The sequence below is a fragment of the Sceloporus occidentalis genome, unplaced genomic scaffold (genome assembly GCF_023333645.1).
Source record: "Sceloporus occidentalis isolate IW3139 unplaced genomic scaffold, rSceOcc1.0.p SCAF_6, whole genome shotgun sequence".
Lineage (NCBI taxonomy): Eukaryota > Metazoa > Chordata > Lepidosauria > Squamata > Phrynosomatidae > Sceloporus > Sceloporus occidentalis.
This window is the reverse complement of record NW_028316986.1, coordinates 88,606,583-88,629,253: the sequence shown is the minus strand read 5'-3', so window position 1 is coordinate 88,629,253 and position 22,671 is coordinate 88,606,583. Positions and strand designations below refer to the sequence as shown.

The 22,671-nt window shown below is 40.9% G+C and overlaps 2 protein-coding genes across 7 annotated transcripts in view; one reads left to right on the top strand and one right to left on the bottom strand.

The window, feature by feature from the left end:
* Nucleotides 1–22,671, bottom strand: part of NHSL1 (NHS like 1) — a 232,883-nt gene that overhangs the window by 43,580 nt on the left and 166,632 nt on the right. The window lies entirely within an intron of this gene.
* On the top strand, nt 297–6,920 carry LOC149311065 (endogenous retrovirus group FC1 Env polyprotein-like). Its single transcript, XM_089530285.1, has 2 exons — nt 297–1,108; nt 4,508–6,920. The coding sequence occupies exon 2, from the start codon at nt 5,397–5,399 to the stop codon at nt 6,396–6,398; it is 1,002 nt and encodes a 333-aa protein (XP_089386411.1). The 5' UTR covers nt 297–1,108; nt 4,508–5,396; the 3' UTR covers nt 6,399–6,920.

Here is a 22,671-nt window from a genome sequence, read left to right as displayed (position 1 = left end):
CACAAGTCATCTGACATTGTTAAGGCTGAAGGTAGGAATTATTTAATAAAGAATAAACTGGCATTTGAAAGAATAGGACAAGAGCAGGACAAGACAGAAAGGAAAGGAATGATCCATTTTCCCTACAGCTCTTAGGGATTACTGCCAATATTGTGCATTTTGATGTTTGAATCTACTTGTTTTGTCCAGTTGTTTTCCAGTTTCTAAGAAATGCTCAGAAGGCTCTGACATTTGAATTTCTGGTTGGACTTATACAGAGTAATTTATGAAGTAAAAAGTTAGATCAATTGTGAGAGGTTTGAAGTTTATAAATATAAAATGGCTATGCTCATGCTAAGAAATAGGAATAGAGGCTAGAAGTGCCACGTAGACAAGCTCTGCTTAAACAGCAATGTTTCACTTGAACAGCAAGACCATTGGCAGTTCTACTCTTTGCTCTCCCCCTCCCCTATTAGTTTCATGTAGCTTAACCACAAAGCTATTTTTGACAGTTAGTAGTTTCTGCAGAGACACCTGGTTGTCTAGCTAGCAAACTTTGAAACCTGCTCATGAACTTTTGAATCTAATCTTTTTTTAACAATTCTTGATCACCTCATGACTAGGTAGGAAGTATAACCCAAATTAGGAATTGGCTATTCTGCTTCTGTAATTGGCTTATGCTAAGGCACAGATAGACAGAGAAAATGTATAAGTATGTAACTCAAACAAGGGAGGTTGCGGCAGTCTTGGTATCGCCATTCAGGCGTGCTGTCGCCCTGCGCAGTAATAAAGCGTTTTTAACCTGGACCATCTCGGACTCCTGACTTCTTCTTTGTGCCGGATAGCTCAAGGACCCCTCCCGGTCTGGTGGGGTTAGAGTCCCCGCTACATTTTATTGGTTCCCTGACCGGGAACCGAGCTGTCCTTGCCTAGATTTCAGGAGGAGGTTTTAGCCTCACCCCACCGACACGTCTTCGGCGGACGACAGTGATCTCTGTGCGACGAGAGGGCGCCCCTGACTTTAGACCGTTGGCAGTTCTCGTGCCGTCCTACGTAGTCGTCCCGGTGGAAGGTGCCGACTATTTTGGCCAGATTAACCGCTTCAAGGGATTGGTGCACCAAGGAGGAGGCAAGTATAAAAAGGGAATTGTATTAAATGTTTGGGAGGCTTTTGTGTGGTGTGTGAAAGTGAACCATAAGGCTGTTACGTTTCCCATAACTTACTGTATGTGCATCCGGAAGTTTGGGCTAACAGTCTGTGTGCCTCAAGTGGTCGTTTCCCCATTTTACCTCAAACGACCACGAATCCCTGTTAACCCTGTGTGATTGTTGAAATTGTACCACGTGGGTTGGAATAAATAGGAAAAGGCCTTAGAAAAACTCAGTAAGAGTATACAATTGTAGGAAGTCGGGACTGGTGAGGGTGCCCCAAGAACCAGTTTCCCGCAATGGGTTTAAGTTAGTCTAGGGGCAAAAACCCTTGGATTACAGGTTATTGAAATTCTGATACAGGTGTTAAGACAGACTAGTGAGGGTGCCCCAAGACCTAGTCTGTAAAGGGAGAAAAAAGTTCAAAAAACAAGACGTCTTTGGATTGTATGTTAGCAAACTTTGGAGAAAAACACATTTCGGCAGGCACCGAAAAACAGGGAAGTTGAAACAAATAAGAAAACCTTTTGTATGTTAGAGTGGCCACTTTTCCATTTAGATTTCCCCTGGCCAGTTATTGTGTCCTTGGACCTAGAACTTAAAAAGAAAATGTTAGCCTTTACAACTAAGTACCATCCAGACAGGGTACAATGTTGTAAAAGAAAATCTGCCATGGACAATGTTGCATGGTAGTTAAAACAGAAAAACCTAAGGAGGCTATAAGATAATTACCATTCAATGAAGAAACACCACTAATCTGTTTTGATGAGGAAATGCCCCCATTGGAAGGGGAAGAAGAAGAAAGGTAAAAGAATAAAATTGTTACCAGATCCAGTTGCTGTTGATGAAAAGGACATTTCCAAATACGACAGCCGAGTCACATATCAGCATGTCCCCTTTACCAGTAGTGACCTTTTAAATTGGAAAACAAGCAGGCCACCATGGTCTGAGGACCCGACTGACATGTCCACCCTAATTGAAGGGATCATGGGTACTCATATACCTATTTGGTTAGATATTCAACAATTGCTAAATGTCCTCCTAACCCCAGAAGAGAAAACCATGGCATTAACTCAAGCCAGAGAAGAAGTAGGAAAAGACTATACCGGACCGGAAGAAAATAACACCCCCTTTTGTCAACCTATTGGAAGAGACTAAAGTTTATACAATCCACTGAATAGATTATAAATTCTAAATGTTCCTGGATGCCCATGCCTTTGAAACAGACTTTGCCTGAAAACTAGAAATTGGTGATGAAATTTGAAAATGCCTCTCTGAGGACTGTGTTAAAGTTAAACAGAAGATAAATCCCAGGGGTGTGAGTAAAAGAAAGATTAAAAGCCTGGAGTGTTTAAAAGAAAAATGGGTGTTAGAGTAATTTAAAAACACCCAAATGGACTGTGTGTATCATGTAAGAAGAAAAATCACATTAATAAAATACCAGTTTGTGTGAAAAACACTCTTGTTAAAGAAAAATATAATCCCAATCTGTGTAAGTTTAAAGGAAGAATTATTATTATTAATTTTTATTTATAAAACACTGTAAATTTACATAGTGTTATACATATCATGTACAAACAACAAACTTCCACAGATTGAGTTAGGAAACAAATGAGTTTTGCTATCCTAAAGTAACAGAGAACCTGAATACAGAGCAAAACAAGTCAGAGGGACTTGAGACTTGCGGAACAACCATATTTAAAGAGTAAAGACAGGTTTGCAAAGTTATGCAGACTACATGAAAGAACCAAGTAAAAGAAGAGAAGTTATTATTCACAAAAAGTCTTTGGATTGTGGAGATACAGGCTGAGGAAGGATGTATGTATGGAAATCCTGAGAGAGGAATCCTGGAGCACAGTCAGCCAGAAAAATAAGTAAATAAATAAATCCATTAAGCGGAGGACAATGAGGAAATAAATGGAATAAGATTGTTAACAGCTTTTTGGGAAACTTTGTTGAGCTGTTGAAAAGGAGAAGTTTCCTTCTAGAGAACGAAGCCTTTTTTTTTTTCTGCCCCCCCCCCCTCTTTTTCTTGCCAGTGGAGGATGAGAGATACTTTCACTTCCTCAAGGCCAGAGATAAGAGAATGTGTGGGCTACAGAGGGATACCCTGAAAGTGAACACTGGAGGCACTAGAGAGTTAACAAAGAGTTCCAGAGCATAACAAGAGTGCCATTCTAATGAAAAAGGAGATGAAGTTACCATTGCAGAATAAGAGATCAATTTTAACTGCATTTGATACAGCAACAACAACAACAATAAAACTAAAGAGAGACATCTTGCTAAGTTGAAAGAGTCTGAGAAGGGTTTCTAACAAAGAAAAACATTTCCAGACTTTAAAGAGTTTTTCAGTTCTTGATGCAATTTTTTACTTTTTAAATTTTTGTTGTTTATGAAAACTTGATATTCAACCACTTTTGGGAGTATTTGGGACTGTTTGAATTTTGAATTTTGGAGAAAATGACACTGTTTCATTATTTTAGCATTTTTGAGTTTTGGAGGTTGTGATCCTGAGTGAGTTTTGAGAAAGAGGAAGTAATAGAAGCACGAGCTCTACCTAAAGGGACATCTGTTCAAAAGGGCAGAATTGATTGTACTAACACGAGTTTTAAAGTTGGGAGAAAAGAAGAAACAGTTAACATTTACACAGACTCAAAGTATGCATTTTTAACGCTTCAAGCACATGGGGCAATTTACAAAGAAAGAGGACTATTAACATCTTCAGGACATCCTATTAAGAATTCACAGGAGATCCTGGCTCTATTAGACGCAGTATGGAAGCCTAAAAAGATAGCTGTGATGCATTATAAAGGACATCAATATGGGGATGATCCAGTTACTAAAGGAAACAGAAAAGCTGACACAGAAGCCAGGTTGGCAACAAAACAAAACCCACCAGAACAGATATACTACATGGACATTCAGGATATAATCCCAGAAAAGGTGTCATACACAAAAGAAGAAAAGGAATGGGCAATGAAGGAAGGGGCAGCTGAACAAGGAGAATTACTTATTCAACCTAACAATAAGATATATGTACCAGCAATTCTAGGATGGTGTTTGATGAATAGAACTTTAAAAGGGACAATCGGAAGAATGTGTAAAGAGACAGGATTGACATGGGTGCAGGTTTTGCCTATGGCCTTGTTTAAGGTCAGATGTATGTCTACTAGGTTGTTGGGCCTGTCTCCCTATGAGTTGGTCTATGGTAGACCTCCATTGGGTGTAAAACAATTACAGGGAGATTTGACACAGTTGGGGAGATAAGGATTGATAAATGAAGTACAAGTGTTGGGGTCAGTGTTATAAAAATTGCATAAATATGTGGGAGAAGCAAGATACCCTTTCCCTTTTACTGCTCTACATTCCTTCTCCCCAGGTGAATCTGTATGGTTAAAAGACTGGAAAGTTACCCCATTGGCACCAAGGTGGAAAGGACCTTATGTGATATTGCTGACCACTCCAACTGCTGTAAAATTTAAAGGTGTAAAACCCTGGGTTCACTATACCAGAATCAAAAAGGACCACACTTCAAAAGACCCTGAGTGGCAGGTGCAATCCAACAAGGACAATCCCTTAAAGGTAAAATTCAAAAGGTTCCAGGTTCCAGATGGAGGAGAGGGCAGCATCGCAACGGGAGCCCCCTCTCCAGGGTCAGGGGACCATGCCCCGCCCTGAAGCAAGGGAGGAACCATTGGCCGAGAATGGTTCTGAAAGAATGAAGGGACATTATAAAAATACTCAAGTCACAAGTTATATTTATCAACCACAGATTCCCTCACTCACAATTTGTCCCCCATCATCACAGCACATATGTCTCACAGTTCAGCACATGATTATTCTATGGCTCATTGGATGTATTGTTATGATGTTTGTATTTCCCATAGGATGTGATGGAGGATGGGGACAAAACAGATTTCATCAAATGGTGAATAACATCTCTAAGGAATTCAACCAGAGCAGTTGTTGCATGTGTTCACATGGCCCCTCACACCATGATCAGGGGTGGCCAGTTACCGTCTCAGCAACTCTAAATTTGACAGGATGGAATATAACCAGGGTATATTTTGGGGTAGGAACTCCCTCGACATTCGATAAGGCACAATTTTTATTAGAACAAAATGACAGACCCCAGGCAGCTTTATGTGTTTGCCATTATCAGCAATCAGAGATGGTAGAAAAACAATGTGGATAGGGAACCTAAGTATGGGATATGGCTCCACTATGCTATTAAGACGTGCGAACTTGGGAGCAAAAGTTGCACAGGAATGTCCTATCCCTTGAATTGCTCCAGCCAAGGTAAACCTACTCTATTTGGACAGATCGGAAGTCGTACGCTTTTGGGGGCCCTGAGCAGACAAATGGGACCACTTGCCGGTCCAGGTAATTGGATAGGAGGACTGCCCCCGGGTGTGTATTGGGTCTGTGAACAATGGGCAGGTAAAATATTACCACCTGTGTGGAATGGTACCTGTACTGTTGGGACCCTTATGGCTGGTGAACTAAGGTTCCATCCACAAGATCAACCCCTAGAAGCCTGGGATCGACAATTTGGTTGGCATAGACATACATTAAGGAAAAGGGCATATGATGAAAAATATGGATATGACCCTGATAATACCTACCTCACTGGAGGAGAGAAATTTGCAGCCATTATAGCACCTCGGTTAGGGGTAGCTTGGAATATAAAACAGCTCAGAATATTGTCATACCAAATGGAAAGTCTAGCCAACCAATCTGCTGAAGGATTGGAGACTCTACAAAGAGAAGTAAACTCATTGGCAGAGGTTTTGGTCCAGCATAAAATTGCATTGGACTACTTATTGAGTCGAGAAGGAGGGTTATGTATGTGGCTAAACACCACTTGTTGCCATTTTATTAATGAAAGTGGAGAAATTGAGACGGATGTAGAAAAACTGCACAAGATAGCAGAAAATGTGAGAAAGAAATACCAACCGACCAGTGATTGGTGGTCATGGATGACATCCTGGATACCAAATCTGGGATGGGTAAGAGGTATGGTTGTAACAGGATTGTTAATATTGCTAATAGGTATTGTCATTTGCATGTGCTTACCATGTCTAACGCAGTATGTTCAGAATGTGACAACAAAGATGATAAATACTTCTGTAGCTAAAGAAATGGTAATGTTAAGTTCCTACCAAAAGATCCCCAGCACAGGTGATACTTATGGAGATGTAGAGAGAAATGAACCAGAGGAAAATGAATATAAAAACTCCAGCAGAAGGAATAAAGCTGTTACTTGTTAACACAAGTAACAAGAAAAAGGGGGGAATGAGAGGTTTGAAGTTTATAAATATAAAATGGCTATGCTCATGCTAAGAAATAGGAATAGAGGCTAGAAGTGCCACGTAGACAAGCTCTGCTTAAACAGCAATGTTTCACTTGAACAGCAAGACCATTGGCAGTTCTACTCTTTGCTCTCCCCCTCCCCTATTAGTTTCATGTAGCTTAACCACAAAGCTATTTTTGACAGTTAGTAGTTTCTGCAGAGACACCTGGTTGTCTAGCTAGCAAACTTTGAAACCTGCTCATGAACTTTTGAATCTAATCTTTTTTTAACAATTCTTGATCACCTCATGACTAGGTAGGAAGTATAACCCAAATTAGGAATTGGCTATTCTGCTTCTGTAATTGGCTTATGCTAAGGCACAGATAGACAGAGAAAATGTATAAGTATGTAACTCAAACAAGGGAGGTTGCGGCAGTCTTGGTATCGCCATTCAGGCGTGCTGTCGCCCTGCGCAGTAATAAAGCGTTTTTAACCTGGACCATCTCGGACTCCTGACTTCTTCTTTGTGCCGGATAGCTCAAGGACCCCTCCCGGTCTGGTGGGGTTAGAGTCCCCGCTACAAATTGCAGATCTTTTATCATGAAGTGCTTTCTCTTAAGAACCCTTTATTGGTTCCTTTTAGTTGATATGCATGCTTCTCTTGCAATTTGTTAACAGAGCCACAAAGCCAAACCAAAAAATTATCTATTTCTTAGAGAACCTTGAGGCATGTCTCTCCCCCGCCCCCACTCAAGGAAAACAGTTCCATTAAAATTCTAGACGGGAAATAAAAAGCCAACTGGCTTATGATAATATCTGCTGGCACACTAATAGAGAAGGCAGATGGATCCACAGAGGAAAACAATCCAGAGACAGGATCCTTGTAGCAGGTGAAGAATGGAAAGCTACAGAGGGGCAAACAGTATTAGTATGATCCACTCACCCAGGTAAAAATGCACGGAACCAAGCTAGGCAACTCATTTTGACAAACAAAGCAGAAGAGCTCAAAAAGCCCCATCCTGAACAGGAAAAATGCCATAATAATAGCAAAGTACATAACTAGACATTTGCTGATCTTTTATGAGATCAAAAAACTGCTGTCTAAAGTGGCCATATCACTTTGCCTAACATGGGTGTGGGTGACTGTCAGGGATAAGGGGCTGCAATGATCTCACAGAAGAGCTTGGAGTCTGCACCTCTGCATGAGGGGGGGGGGGGGATTTTCTTTGGTCCTCAAAAGCTCCCGGGGAGGATGGGAGCAATATCACATTTATGGTTCTCTCTGTGCCATTTTAGAGCCAAGGGAAACCATTTTTTTCCAACAAGAAAAATTTTCCAGCAAACTGATCAGCTTAACAGCAATACTCTAAAGGATTCTAAAACAGATAATTAAAAAGTCAGTTTGTGCACATCTAGAAAACAATGCTCTGGTTACTAAGAGTCAGGATGGGTTTCTGAAAAAACAAGTCATGCCAAATCAATTCTCTCTCCTTCTCTCTCTTAAATGCAGTTACAAGCTTGGCAGATGAACCAAATTGAAGGGTTAGCAGAGGACAGAAACAGGATTCAAAATGGTCCTAATAGATTGGAAAGCTGGGACAAAACTTTAAAATGGACTTTGACAAGGATAAATGAGAACTATTTTTTGCAGGAAAAAAGAAAGGCACAAATATAGGGACACCTGGTTTCACAACAGTACATGTACAAAAGATCTAGGGCTCTCAGTAGATCAGTAGCTAAACATGACTTAATAGTGTGATGTCAAAAGAAGCAAATGCAATTCTTGGCTGCATCAATAACCTCACTAACACCGTGTATTTACTACCACCCTGCCTATGTCATGTTTATTATAAATTGATTTTAAAACTCTTTTAATTGTAATATATTTAATTCTTTTTTTAAGGGGGGGATATTGTAATTTTAAGTATTATATTGTATGTGGACGTTTTACTGTGAGCCGCTCTGATTGTCTTGCTACAGAAGAGCAAGATATAATTAAAGGTTTTATTTATTTTATTTTAACAGACGGCCTGGCCTGTGAAACCTGGCTTTAGGGCGGCATGGGGGTGTGGTGTGTTGACAGCACACACCCCCATGATTCCTGGAAGTCACACTGGGCTATCACATGGGGGTGGCTTCCAGCCACTCTGGGGTATGGCATTTTGATGACGCAAGCCCCTAGAGAACCCAGAAGGCACTCTGGGGTTGTGCCAGGGACCCCTAAGATGGCCCAAACCCAGGATATTTTCCACTCCTATTTGGGCTAGCAGAGGAGCGGACTGGAATTGCGGTGTATCCTTGACATAGTTCTGGGGCAAGCAGCTCTGGGACAAGCCCAATCCACCCTTTTGGGGCAGTCTGTTCTACCCCTAAGAGTACAGTGTCCAAATCGAGGGAAGTAACAGTAACAGAATACAGTGCTGAGTTCTGGGTGGCACAATTCAAAAATACTGATAAGCTGAGTGTTGAGTGTTTGTATTGTATGTTATTGTTATTGTTATGGATTTGCATGTAGACATGTATGCTTTTATATATATGTACGGTAAACTTTAATAAAGATTATAAAAAAAAATACTGATAAGCTGGAACATGCCCAGAGAAGGGTGCCCAAGTCTGTAAAAACTATGGAAACCAAGCCCTATGAGGAACAGTTTAGGGAGCTGAAAACTTGAAGAATTACAGAGAGAGAGAGAGAGATTGAGATTGAGATTGCATCTAAATATTATTAAGAACTTCTTGACAGTAAGAGATGTTCAGCAGTGAAGGGTGGTGAACTCTCCTTCATTGGAGATCTTTAAACATAGGTTGAATAGTCGTCTCTCAGGAGTGCTTTAGCTATGTGTTCCTTCATTGCAAGAGTTTGGACTAGAAAAGCTTTGGAGTACCTTTCAACTGTATAATTCTAGAATTCTAGGAGGTGATCCAAAAGTCAATTTCTGTTGGAAAAGAGTGTTATTCTGGCATAGAAAGCCAGGGTCCCTAAAATGTGCCAGAATTGCCTCTCATGCCACTAGGGGATGTTTGAGGACATGTGGGGAGAAAACAGTTTTGGGGCCTCCTGAGAGCAAGAAAAACCCTCCCTGGAATTCACATGTGGACTGCGCATCACACCTTTCCCATTCCTGGCCATGTGTTAGAGACAGCCTGATTGGATCCTATATTAACCACACACTTTCTAGATCTGAAAGCAAACTGGCAGGCCATAATTAATCTGTTGTAAAAAAATCCAAATTATTCTAACTCATGTCTGTTGGTATAGACACAAAGCAAACTCAACTCTTCCCAGAAAGCAGCAGTACTTTCAACTAAATTTCACAATTCTGATCCAAAAGAAGGGTTGGAAATTAATTAAGTTTGTAATGTAATTTTAAAATTTATTCGTTTTGAAGTGAATACTAAAGAGGCACAAAACAGCTGGCAACACATCTACTTTCCACAGCTATCCAGTTCACAGCAAGACTTTTTAAAAACAACACTTTAGACCCTGATATAGGATCTATTTCTGTCTCACAGTGTAAATAAGGCAAGTGCCTGCCTTTGAACCACACAAGAAGACATTCAAGCTTGGAACAGGACCCATTTCTATAGATAAGAATCCCCATATCAGCAAGAGAAATGGGCTGTCACAAGGGCTGCTCCATGTCAAGCTTAGTTTTAAAATGATACTAGAAAGCAACCCCATTGTAGCTCTTAGACTACTGCTGAAAAACAGCCAGCATGGAATATAAAGCAGGTTCATGAACTTTATCCATAATACAGTTCAGTGCAATTCTGAAAGGAGAAACCCCTTCATTTCTTTTTTTCACTGAGTCAGGAATTCCAACAGATGTACTGCCAAAGCAGATTAACTAAAATATGTTTGGTTTAACAGAATCTAGCTGATTTTACTAATTCCAGCTTGACATAAAATTATGCTTCTTTCATCATTAAATCATCAAGACAACAGAAGAATAATTGTCTACAGACCTGTTTTATTATAATAACAGGGCTCTATGCATTAGGTCTGGGAATCAACTGATCTTGATACTAAAGAACTACATGGGCATGCAAGAACAAAACCAAACAGGCAGGGCTTTTTAAAAAAATGTTACCAAAGAAATTAATGCTGAATTTTAAAAATAACTTGCCTCTTTCAGTATCATAAATTCAGCTGTGAACATCACAAGCCACCTTTTTAAATAGGCGTTTAATTATTTTCCATTTAATATTATAAAATCTTAGAGAGACATAGAATAAACCACAATTTTTAAACCACAATTTTCTAAATTTATAACAGACAGATAGTTTGGAAAGGCAGTCAGGACTTTATATTATTGCAAGTAACAACTGATACAGTGGAAAGTACCATGACGCTAATTGGTCATATTACCTTTTTATTGTCAATTTCACTGCCTATTTTTTTTTATAAAACCTAATATATTTTAGAGCATTTTTATACTCTACTAGCTTAAGAGTATTGTCAGTGTAATGAGAGTAATCAGCATAGTTAAAGAAAAGTGGGTGAGGTACAATAATTTTAAACACACTATTAAATATGTATTTAATATCCTATACTAGAAATTAAATATGCTCGCAGCTAGGACAAACGCACCCTAGTGAGATGCACAGCTAATCTGCCCCTGCTGTGGAAGAGGAGGCCAGAAAGTCATTTGGAGTAGATGGCATCCAACTCACCACCCTGTGTCCAGAAGATGTGCCTTGTGACTTCTACATATGCAGATCAGTTGTTTACTTTTAATGCCTATAACGCCTATCATCAGCAATTAGTGATAATTATGACTGCTGCTCATAAAAAGAATAAAGGCTACTAGTTAGGTCCTCTGTAAAATTTCAGAAGAATGTATGCTTAAAAATTCTATTTTAAAAAAAGATAGCTTTGGAAAAAAAATATTGGTCTGATTGAACCTAAATCACAGAATGCATAAAGGCATAGGAAAGCACAGGATTGGAGGAATATGTGTGTATGAGGCAGAGGCATGTGCACATCCAGCATTCCCAGTCCTGGTGTGCCATCCTGGGCAAAGAAAGTGCTAACGCAAGGAAGCACTGTCACAGGCAGAGAAGGAAGCTGGCTTTTCTGGAGACAGCAAGAGAGGCAAAAATTGTGTGACTTTTACCAAGTAAGTAGCCAAATTAGTATGGAGGGTCAGTGCTGAAGAATTAAGTGGTAAGAGGGGATATGCACAGATTTGGGGTCTGTTTTGAGCCACAGACATCATTGGAAGGCCCTTGCTGGGAAAGCATGTACACTTGTCCCTCCACATTTGCTGCTTTGACTTTTGCGGATTTGGTTATTCATGGATTTTATTAATATATTCTCTCTAGGAATATGTAGGTCCTCCAGAGCAACTCTGTGGTCACTTTTAACCAAATGTGGCACTGAAGGGCCTAGAGATTCCTAGAGAGAATGCTGCTCTTGGCATTTGTAGCTCATCCAGCATTATTCTGAATGAGCTACAAAAAGGTCTATGTCTATCAGATATTGACAACAGAGTTGCACTGGAGGACCTAGAGATTCCTAGAGAGGTGTTCTTGTTGGGAAATAGAGTCCTGAGAAAATGCACAATGTGGTATTAAATAGTGACTGGACAACAAAGGGTCACTATTTTCCACCAGTGCTGAGTCATGGGAAGTGACATCAGAGATTATGGTGACCAAGTGCAGTAAAGTGCTGCAAAAGGCTGCAAATGTGCAAAGTCACCCTGGATAGGGCCAGAGATCATTGTGACACAGAAGGAAGAGGCAGGGCCAAAAGGCCACATGGAGCCCTGGCTATATAAGGGGTGTGTCTCAAGTCACAGTGCAGGTTGTTGTGATGGTGGATTGTGGACGGTGTTGGAGTTGTAAGACAGCGTTGTATATAGTGGAACTTCTGAAAAATAAAAGCCTCCTTTGTGAGATGTTTGTGTGCAGTATCTCTTCACTGACACTGAAGGGGAGAGGTGTTTCTCCAGCTTGCAAGCAGCTGCCTGCGTCTCCGAAGGTGGAGACTCTGGTGCCAGACATTGACATGGTACCTCATGGACTGCGCAACTACGCTAACAGTTCTCTCAGGTAAAAACATAGTGTTTTTGTTACTGTATTTGCAGTTTTTCCACATTCCTGAGGGTCCTGTGCCCCTAATCCCAGTGAATGATGAGGGACGAGTGTACTGTTGGATACCATTAACAGAATGTATTCTGAATGATTTGGGACAGAAGAGCCCAGTGATCCCATTCATGTGGTCTTTTCTGAGATGTTTTCCATTTATGGAGAGCTTTCAACTATGAAGATCAGGAAAAACTACGGATCGCTCAAAAAGAAATGGATGAGCCACACTATTTGATTGTTCTCATACACAGGACAAGAGGTCACCATCAGGTCAGAAGACAGAGAAACAGAATGGTTTCCAAATGGCAAGTGGAATAGGCACAGCTTCATTTTATCATCCTATCTATTTAACTTGTATAATGGTAAAGGTAAAGGTTTCCCTTTTGACGAGTTTGTTTGGTCATGTCCGAATGTAGGGGGCTCATCTCTGTTACTAAAACAAGGGAGCCAGCATTGTCTGAAGACGACTCCATAGTCATGAGACCAGCATGACTGCACAGAATGCTGTGCCCAATGAAATGGTACCTATTTATCTACTTGCACTTTTACATGCTTTTGAACTGTTAGGTTAGCAGAAGCTGGGACTAGTGAAGGGAACTCATTCTATCATGCAACACTTAGGTCATGAACTGCCAACCTGCAGACCTTGCAATCGTCAGATTGGGCATCTTAACCACTAAGCCACTGCTGAACATATATGTAAACAAGATTAGAGTCAGAGGAAGGAGATATGAAAACTGCAGGGAAAAACATCAATGAATTAAGATATTCAGATGATATCATACTACTAGCAGAAAATGGCAAAGATTTGGAAAGATTACTGAAGAAAGTCAAGTGGACAATGAAGAAACTGAAATTGTTAAAAGATTCTTCATACCTTGGTTCAGTCATTAATCAGACTGGAGACTGGAATCAAGAAATCAGAAGAGGCCTACAACTTAGAACAGGCCTACAACGTCTGTAGGTATGAAGGAACTAGACAACATCCTCAAGTGCAAAGACATATCATTGAACACCTAAGTCATAATTGTCCGTGCCATTGTATTTCCAGTTTCTACACATGGCTGTGAAAGGTGGGCAATGAAGAAAACTGATAGAAAGAAAATCAATTAATTTGAAATGTGGTGCTGGAGCAGAGTCTTACAGATACCATAGACTGCTAAAAAGACAAATAAATGGATCCGAGAGCAAATCAAACCTAACTATCTTTAGAAACCAAGATGACTAAACTGTATTGTACTTTGGACATATAGTGACTCACTAGAAAAGGCAATAATAGTTGATAAGGCAGAAGGCACTAGGAAAAGAGGAAGACTGCACTGCAGATGGATAGGCTCATTCAAGGAAGCCATAGCCCTAAGTCTACAAGACCTAAGTAGGGCTGTTAATGAGATGGTGACATGGAGGTCTCTCATTCATGGGGTTGCCAGAAGTTTAAGTCAAGTTGATACCAGGAAAAACAGCATGGTGTAGTGGTTTGAGTACTGGACTATGACTTTATAGATCAGGGGTTGATTCCCTGCTTCAACATAAAACCTGCTGGGTGCCCTTGAGCAAGTCACAATCTCTCAGCCTCAGAGGATGGCAATGGCAAAGAAGAGGAGGAGGAAGAGGAGAAGGAAGAAGAGGGGAGGAAGAAGAAGAAGAGGGGAGGAAGAGGGATTCCAATTCAGATCCAAAGGTCTTCCCGTGTGTGAATGTGCCCAGTCCCACAACAAACCCCAACTCCCAGGTGGGGCAGGGGAGCACGTAGACGCGCGCCAGAGAGAAAAAGACTTAGGCTGCATCTACAATGGAGAAATCACCCAGTTTGGCACTGCTTTTAAGCATTCTGGCTCAAGGCTATGGCATTCTGGGAGTTGGAGTTTGTTGTGGTCCCAACTCCCAGAATTCCACAGCCTAGAGCCAGGAAAGAGTGAAAGTGGTGCCAATCCAGGTGATTTCTCCAGTGTAGATACAGCATAAGTTTTTCTGTCTCCCTCTTGTTGGGGCCCACTTTGGCTGGGGGCACTGCCCCACTTGCCCCATGCTAGCTACGGGTCTGCAACCACATGGAAATAAACAACATGGAAAAAAAGGTATATAAAGTTTTATGATGTTTTCTTTTCCTGTCTTGTCTGTTTTATTTAGCTGCAAAATGTCTTCTCTTCAGTTTTTCAGGTTGTAAAATATAAGGATAACTAAGCATAACTGAGGCAATAATGCTTTATCATCTATAATAAAGTATTAAGATTACATCCCCATAGAATTGCAACTTAGCTAAAGGCAAATCAATATAATCATTACCAGCTTGTTAGATGAAGGGAATGCTGTGGATATAGTATATCTTGATTTCAGTAAGGCCTTTGACAAAGTTCCCCATGACATTCTTGCAAACAAGTTTGTAAAATGTGGGCTAGACAAAGCAACTGTTACATGGATTTGTAATTGATTGACTGGCTGAACCCAAAGGGTGCTCAACAATGGCTCCTTTTCATCCTGGAGAGAAGTGACCAGTGGGGTCCCACAGGGTTCTGTCCTGGGCCCAGTGCTATTCAACATCTTTATCAATGACTTGGAGGACAACATTGGGGGCATACTTATAAAATTTGCAGATGATACCAAATTAGGAGTAGCTAATACCCCAGAGGACAGGATCAAAATTCAAAATGACCTGAATAGACTAGAAAGCTGTGCCAAAGCTAACAAAATGAAATTGAACACTGAGAAATGTAAGGTTCATTCTGAAAAATGAAATGCACAGATATAGGATGGGGGACACCTGGCTGAATGTAACTACGTATGAAAGGGATCTAGGTGTCCAAGTAGACCACAAGTTGAACATGAGTCAACAGTGCGATGCGGCAGCTAACAAGGCCAATGCGATTTTAGGCTGCATCAATAGAAGTATAGTGTCTAGCTCAAGGGAAGTAATTGTGCCACTGTATTCTGCTCTGGTCAGGCCCCACCTGGAATATTGTGTCCAGTTCTGGGCACCACAATTCAAAAAGGATGTGTAGAAACTGGAGCATGTCCAAAGGAGGGCAACTAAAATGGTGAAGGGTCTGGAAACTATGCCCTATGAGGAACAACTTAGGGAGCTGGGTATGTTTAGCCTGGAGAAGAGAAGGTTAAGAGGTGATATGATAGCTCTGTTTAAATATTTGAAAGGATGTCATATTGAGGAGCGAGCAAGCTTGTTTTCTGCTGCTCCAGAGACTAGATCGCAGAACCATGGATGCAAAGAGCAGGAAAAGAGATTCCAGCTCAACATTAGGAGGAACTTCCTGACAGTAAGGGCTGTTCGACAGTGGAACAAATTCCTTTGGAGTGTGGTGGAGTCTCCTTCCTTAGAGGTCTTCAAACAGAGGCTGGATGGCCATTTGTCGGGGATGCTTTGATTTAGATTTCCTGCATGGCAGGGGGGTTGGACTGGATGGCCCTTGTGGTTTCTCTCTTCCAACTCTTTGATTCTATGAGCACTCCCAATGACAGCCTGTTTAAAATTTAATTTGTAATGTCTATTTTCAAGTTTGTGCCACTAGAAAGCCTGACTCATGTTGATAGTTATTACTTTCCTGGAATTGTTTGGCTGAAAGAATGGTAAGAGCACAAGAGAAAACAAGTGTTTAGGTATGGTAATGTGTTATTACTTTAAGTTAATTTGTCATGCCAAAGTGCTCTCTTTTTCCCTTTGGATCTTTTATTTTAAGCATTGAGCATGTTTGAACTTTGAACCAAAGTATGGGAAATCTTTTAACTATTTTGATTTCCTCATTATCTAGGTTGAATTTATGTAGGTTATTATTTTTGTTTTCTTTATGTTCAGCAACAAGCCTGCCTTTGCACTTTCTTCCTTGATTATCCTTACTAATTGTTCCAAGCCGATGATGTTTTCTGCTAGTAGTATGGTGTTGTATGCATATCTTAGACTGTTGATGTTCCTTCCTTCTATGGTCACTCCTTCGGAGTCTAAACTTGCTCTTTGTATGATGTTTTCTGCATATAAGTTGGATAAGAAGCATGATAGAATGCAACCTTGCCTGACCCCTTTAACATTCTGTTTCTCCATATTCTGTTCTGACAGTAACCTCTTGTCCTAAGAACAGATTTCTCATCAGAACTATCAAATGCAGTGGCACTGCCATCTTTTTAAGAGCATTCCATAGTTTTTCATGATTAATGCGGTAAAAAGCTTTGCTATAGTCTACAAAGCATATGCTGATTTTCTTCTGGAATTCTTTGGTGTGCTCCATTAATCATCATATGTCTGTGATGTGGTCCCTAGTACCTCTTCCTCTCCTGAACCCCATTTGCACGTCTGGGATTTCTCTCTCCATATACGATTGGAGTCTATGATGCTGACATTTGAGCATAATTTTGCTTGTGTGAGAAATTAATGCTATAGTTGCTGCAGTCTTTTGTGTCTCCTTTTTTGTGGATGGGGATGTATATTGATTGTTTCTTGTCTGTTGGCCACCATTTTGTTTTCCATATTTGCTGGCATATTCTGGTTAACACTAGAATTGATTCTATCTGTGTTTCTTTCACCCAAAAGTAAATGTATAGAATTTGTTGATTCAAATATTCAGTTGGCCCTCTGTATTCACGAATATTTAATCCATGAATTCAATGGATTAATCCACATTAAAATATTCAAAAAATAATGTAAATTCCAAAAGCAGACCTTGTGTTTTACCACTTTATATAAGGGATATCATTTCACTATGCCATCTTATTTAATGAGAATTGCGCATCCACAAATTTGGTATCCACAGGGGTGGGGGTGTCCTGGAACCAAATCCAGTGGAGACCAAGGGCACACTGTATGTGTCTTTGTTTTCAACTACAGTTGTCTTGGGATCTTTATCTCCTTGTTCAGTTTTAGAGGTAAACTGCTTCAGTTCCAAGATTATAGCAATGTGTTTTGAACTGCAGTATGTACAACAATGTGATTTACCAGGAAGGATGCAGCATGCATTAGGAAGGTAAATGTTAGAATTTAAAATTTAAATAGATATCTCTGATGCCGATTGAGCAGAAAGAACTGAAATATGAAACATATGTTTTCATAAGTAAAAAAAAAATAGCCCTTGCAGTTATACAATATAAGTAGCTGTCTTAGCCTATCAGTGTGGATCAATATGACCTTGAGCTTCCACTCCAAGATGACGCACATATTTGAAACTAGGTCATGCTTTAGAAGTACCCCATGTTTCAGACCACAAATGAGTAAGATGTTCTTTTCATATTTTGTCCTGCTCTGAAAGTGATTCATGCTCAAGCCCTCCTAGCCATTCTCCTCAGGCATGTCAGTCTGAGAACAAGCATGATCATATGAGGTGAAAAATTACAGAGCACAGACATATCCACTTAGAAATACATTTTCCACAAAGTGATTGTGCAGACACTGTCCCAGACAAGATTTATTGGCACTCAGGTCACATTATATGGCTACTCATGCTAACATGTATTTCAGAGGGCTGTAGAGAGTGGAAAATGTTGTTGTTCTGTACATTCATGTTGTTTCTGACTTACAGTGACTTAAGGCAACACTATCACAAGATTTTCTTGGCAGTATTTGTTCAGAGGCAGTTTAACACTGTATTATCAATTTTTCCAAAGACAGGACAGTCCAATTTTTTTATTAGATTACTGACCTTTGCTCATCTAACTGATTAATTTAAAAATATACGTACAATACAGTAAGACTATAAAATTGTAACATCTATTATAGTAACTCTTCACCTTAACCCAAGTTCAAAAGAAACTATGAACAAGCATATTCCTCGGGTATTTGTCTTTTGTTTGTTTTTTAATCAGATTTCCAGCAAAGAAATTCTATTTTTACAAACTTTTAAAAATGTGACATAAGAATCCAAAATATGTAAAACTATACCTGGAGTTACTACCTATGTATATCTGGAGGTCCTAAATGTTCAGGTTAGAGCTGAGAAGTCTCTGGAGCTACTGCTCTTAGTCCTGGTGCTTGGCTTACCCTTTCTCTTTCTTATGGCTGCTCTAAAAATCTTTTGAAGTTCTTACTCTCCCAAAGAAGAACAGAAAGAGAATGAATAGGCCTCTCTCTGTCTGTTTGATATAAGTTTCCCCTTACCCAGTTTGAAACAATCCTCAGTGACTTATATATTTCAGAATATCTTACAGGTATCCATTGCCAATAATTCATCATTTGAAATCTAATTTGGCTTTAAGAAATCTTAGTTAAAAGTGAACTAAGTGTGTCTTGAGTGAAAGTCATATTTAACAGATATAAATTACAACCATTCTACGAATTTTACAGTCCTAATAAGTGTTAGGACCCCCGCAAATATGGAAAAATCACAAATAACCCCTCCCCCAATGAGAGGGCCCCTAAGGATCTCCTCCAGACCTAATCCAGGCATGGCAGAGGAGCGCTACCACGTGCATAAGCCCCATTCATTTAAATGGGGCTCGAGCATGTGTGGAATTTGCTTTACACGGGAGAGTCCGGAACGGATCCTCGCGTAAAGTGAGGGGGCACTGTAACATGGGGAAAAACTATCAACATTCAACATTTATCTCCTGCCTTGGAAATGAGGTGGCTTAGCTGAACTATGTAGTCTTCTGCCTTGCCTTTACTCCAGTATTTTACATTGGTAAGAAGCTCATCTCTCAGCACCACTGTAAAGTCTAGGTTAAAACTATTTTTCATATTAAACGGTTCCCCTTTGGTTTAACATCCCTTTAATTGGCCATATTATTAATACAGCAATCATCTCAGCATAATTAACCACCAGTGGGAGATGACCCATATTTTTCATCTGCATATTGATCCAATGTCACATAGTAAAAACAAACCCTGATTTGTTTTCTTTCTATATGGTTATGGATTCATGAAGGAAGGTCTGCAGATTCATTTGTTTCCAGTTTGCTTTACACTGTTAAAAGGATGCCCATTAGAATTTAATTTAAACTCTGAAATTAGTTCTGTTTACACTAATTCTGGAACTAGAATGGCACAGCAAAACATCTCTTACTCTAGCCTATAAATCCATTGCCCCAATAAGCCAGCGTAACTAATGAATCATCACACATATTGGAGCCCAGTGACATATACGTACTTTGATGATGCAGAATCAATATTGAGTGTCTCACATGATAACAAAGAGCCTGTATATATGTGTTTATCCATTCATCTATCCAACTCTCTATGACTAAAATTAGCCTCCTTAATATACTTATATTAAATGTGAAATTGCATCAAGGTTAAAACGGAACCCAATACAAGCTGCAGTAATATAAAAGCCACAACCCACATCTCTTCTGTTTTATACCCATAATACTATTTTACTTTTTTTTTTAATGCCGTTGCTTTTATTGTCCTGTGACTAAGCTGGCTTCTGGCTGGCTTGGGGGCATGGCTTTTTGACACCGCATGCCCCAAAGCCACCCAGCCATTCAGAGAGGGGTGGCTTCAAGCTGTTCTGGGTGCATGGCATTTTGACACCACATGCCTCCAGAGTGGTTTGAAACTCCCCTGGGGTTGTGGCGGGGCCACTTAAGGCAACTTTTTATTTTTTCCACTCCTATTTGGGCTGCCTCCAGGATGGATTGGGGCTGTGGCATGTGCTTGCTGCAGCGCCAGTGTGAGTGGCGCTGGGGCGACCCCAATCCGCCTTTTTGAGATGGCCTGTTTTACCCCTTAATCACCTCAGACAAGGTGAGACGGTCTTAAGGGAAAGTGCAGAGCTTGGAAAAGTACTGTAGTCTTTAGATCATAACTTTCTGAATCTCCCAGTTAGCATGGCCACTGGTTCCAATTTAAAACTCAGGGAAGGTCCAATGGCAACTTACCCCTCTCCATATTTCTTCAATGAACCACTTCCAACAAGCTCTCTCCATCCCATGGGTTCAATTCAGAGAACGGGGAGATCTGTCATGTTAAACATCATCATGCATTTAACATGGTGCCTAGTTTAGACTTTAACTGGCATCAAATGGGTTGAATTAGTTCACCTCCTTGGTCTGAGGCTCCAAAGGCTCTAGTTCAGAATCTACTGCAGGTTGAAGTTATGACAATGAATTGCTATACCTGATTACAGCTAAATGAATAGACAGATATGTTTGCTAGAACAGCAGGAAGAATCAATGGCTAATGAACCATAAATTCAAGGCTCTCTTTATTCATTGCTATCCATATTCCTATTTCTCTGTTTTAAATTTAAACTTGTGACTAAGTTAAAATGCTTCTTCTATAATTCCTACCTCTGCTGATAACTTATTTGCTACAGGGTGAGTACAAAAAGAGTTTTCAGCATAAGCAGTATAGATTTATGCTGAAACCATCTGGCAAGGAACAGATCTGCTTCAGTTCTGAAAAATAATTAAAAAATTTAACATCTTGTAGAATCTGTCTTTCTAAACTTTTCTCTTACTGATATATTTGTTCCCAGACAGGGCAGGCCAGATGTGGGACTTTGTAAGTTGCCTTGGGTTTGATGCCAAGAGAAAGGTGGCATATAAAAAACAATCAAACAAACTACCCAACCAGCATGACCAATAGTCAGGGATTCCAGCTTGCTAGACTCAAATATCTGGAGCCTCTCTGGTTGAGAACCACTGTTTAAAGAATGACACACCCACAAAAAGAAACTAAAGCCCTCAACAGATGGGCCTTTGCGGCGCCCTCGTTACGTGCTAGGATGGCCTAGTGGGCGGAGCACCCACATGCCTGGCAACCCTCACATGTAACGAGGGTGGTGCAGCTGCGCAGCACCACCCACACGGCGTGCACAGCTATGATGTCGCAGCTGTGCAGTGTCCAAACAGTGCTGCACAGCTGCAACGCCATCAGGGCGTCTTTGCAGGTTTGTTGTGGTGCAGCGGCGCAGCAAAAAGGAGCTGCTTTTTACTGCTCCTTTTTTGCTGCGCAGCAGTGTTGCACAATCTGCTTGCTGTGGCACTGCTGTGCAGCAAAGAGAGGTGCCTCCCCGGTGCCTCTTTCTGGCAGTCTGTACCCCACCTAAAGGAAAAGAGATTCCACTTCAACATTAAGAAGAACTTCCTGATGGTAATAATGTTTGATAGTGGAATACACTGCCTCAGAATGTGGTGGAATGAATCTCCTTCCTTGGAGGTGTTAAGCAGAGGGTGGAAGGCCATATGTTGGGAGCGCTCGGATTGTGTTTTCCTGCTTGGCAGGGGGTTATACAGGATGGCCTTTGTGGTCTCTATGATTCTATGAAAAGAAATCTAAATAGTGACAACAAATAATGAAAAAGTAGCAGAACAAAACATACACAAGAGTGTAAGCTTACTTCCATGGGCCACTGCTATGAAAAAGAACCTTCCAAATATTTCAAATACTTTTTAAAACAAATAGCTAAGAATGTTCCATTTTGTCCCATACTTTTTTCTGAGTATTTTGGTTTCATGTTTTATCTTCACAAAACATATCCATTTATGCTGAACTCCCAAATGAGACTCCCAAACTATACCCAGTGCTTTTAAAATGTAGTACAGCTAGGGTTGCTATAACCTGCCTGTAGGCGGGACTGTCCCAGTTTTGGCGGAACCGGCCCAGTCCCAGTCCAGTTCCACCAATTCAGAGGTTGCGTCCCGGATTTGGCCTTTGCTGCGGGGCGGGCAGCACTCCTCCTCCTCCTCCTCCTTTTTTGGGCGAGTGCGCGCGGCCGACCTACCTCCTCCTCGCCTCCTCCTCCTCCTTCGCGTGGCCCCGGTGCTGTGGCCGGCGCCAGCTCGTGCTTGTGCACGGGGCCATATAGGGAGCGCTCGTCCCCTTCAGGCTCGCTGGCCAATGGCAGAAGGGCAAGGGTGGGGCTATTTCCAGCCCCAGCCCGCCATTGGCCAGCCTCAAGAGGGAGGTGGAGTCTCGGAGGAGGAGTGATACTCTGGGCCAGCTGGGGGGAGGGAAAGTGCCCTTTCTTGGCACATAGCGCCAAGGGAGGAGAAAGAAGAGACAGAGGAGGAGGAGGAGAAGGAAGACGTAAGAGGAAGAAGAAGAGGAGGAGGAAGAAGTAAGAGGGCGAAGAGGAGGCTGAGGAAGAGGAGGAGGAGGAGATAAGGAAGAGGAGGAGGAGGAAGAAGCATTTATATTAACATTTTTTAAAAATCATCAATTTTTTGGTGTGTCCTCCATTTTTTTAAAATGTGTCCTACATTTGAAAATGTTGTCCTAC

Excerpts from the sequence above, each read along its gene's own strand:
- LOC149311065 (XM_089530285.1), top strand. The coding sequence starts at position 5,397 with ATGTCCTATCCCTTGAATTGCTCCAGCCAAGGTAAACCTACTCTATTT.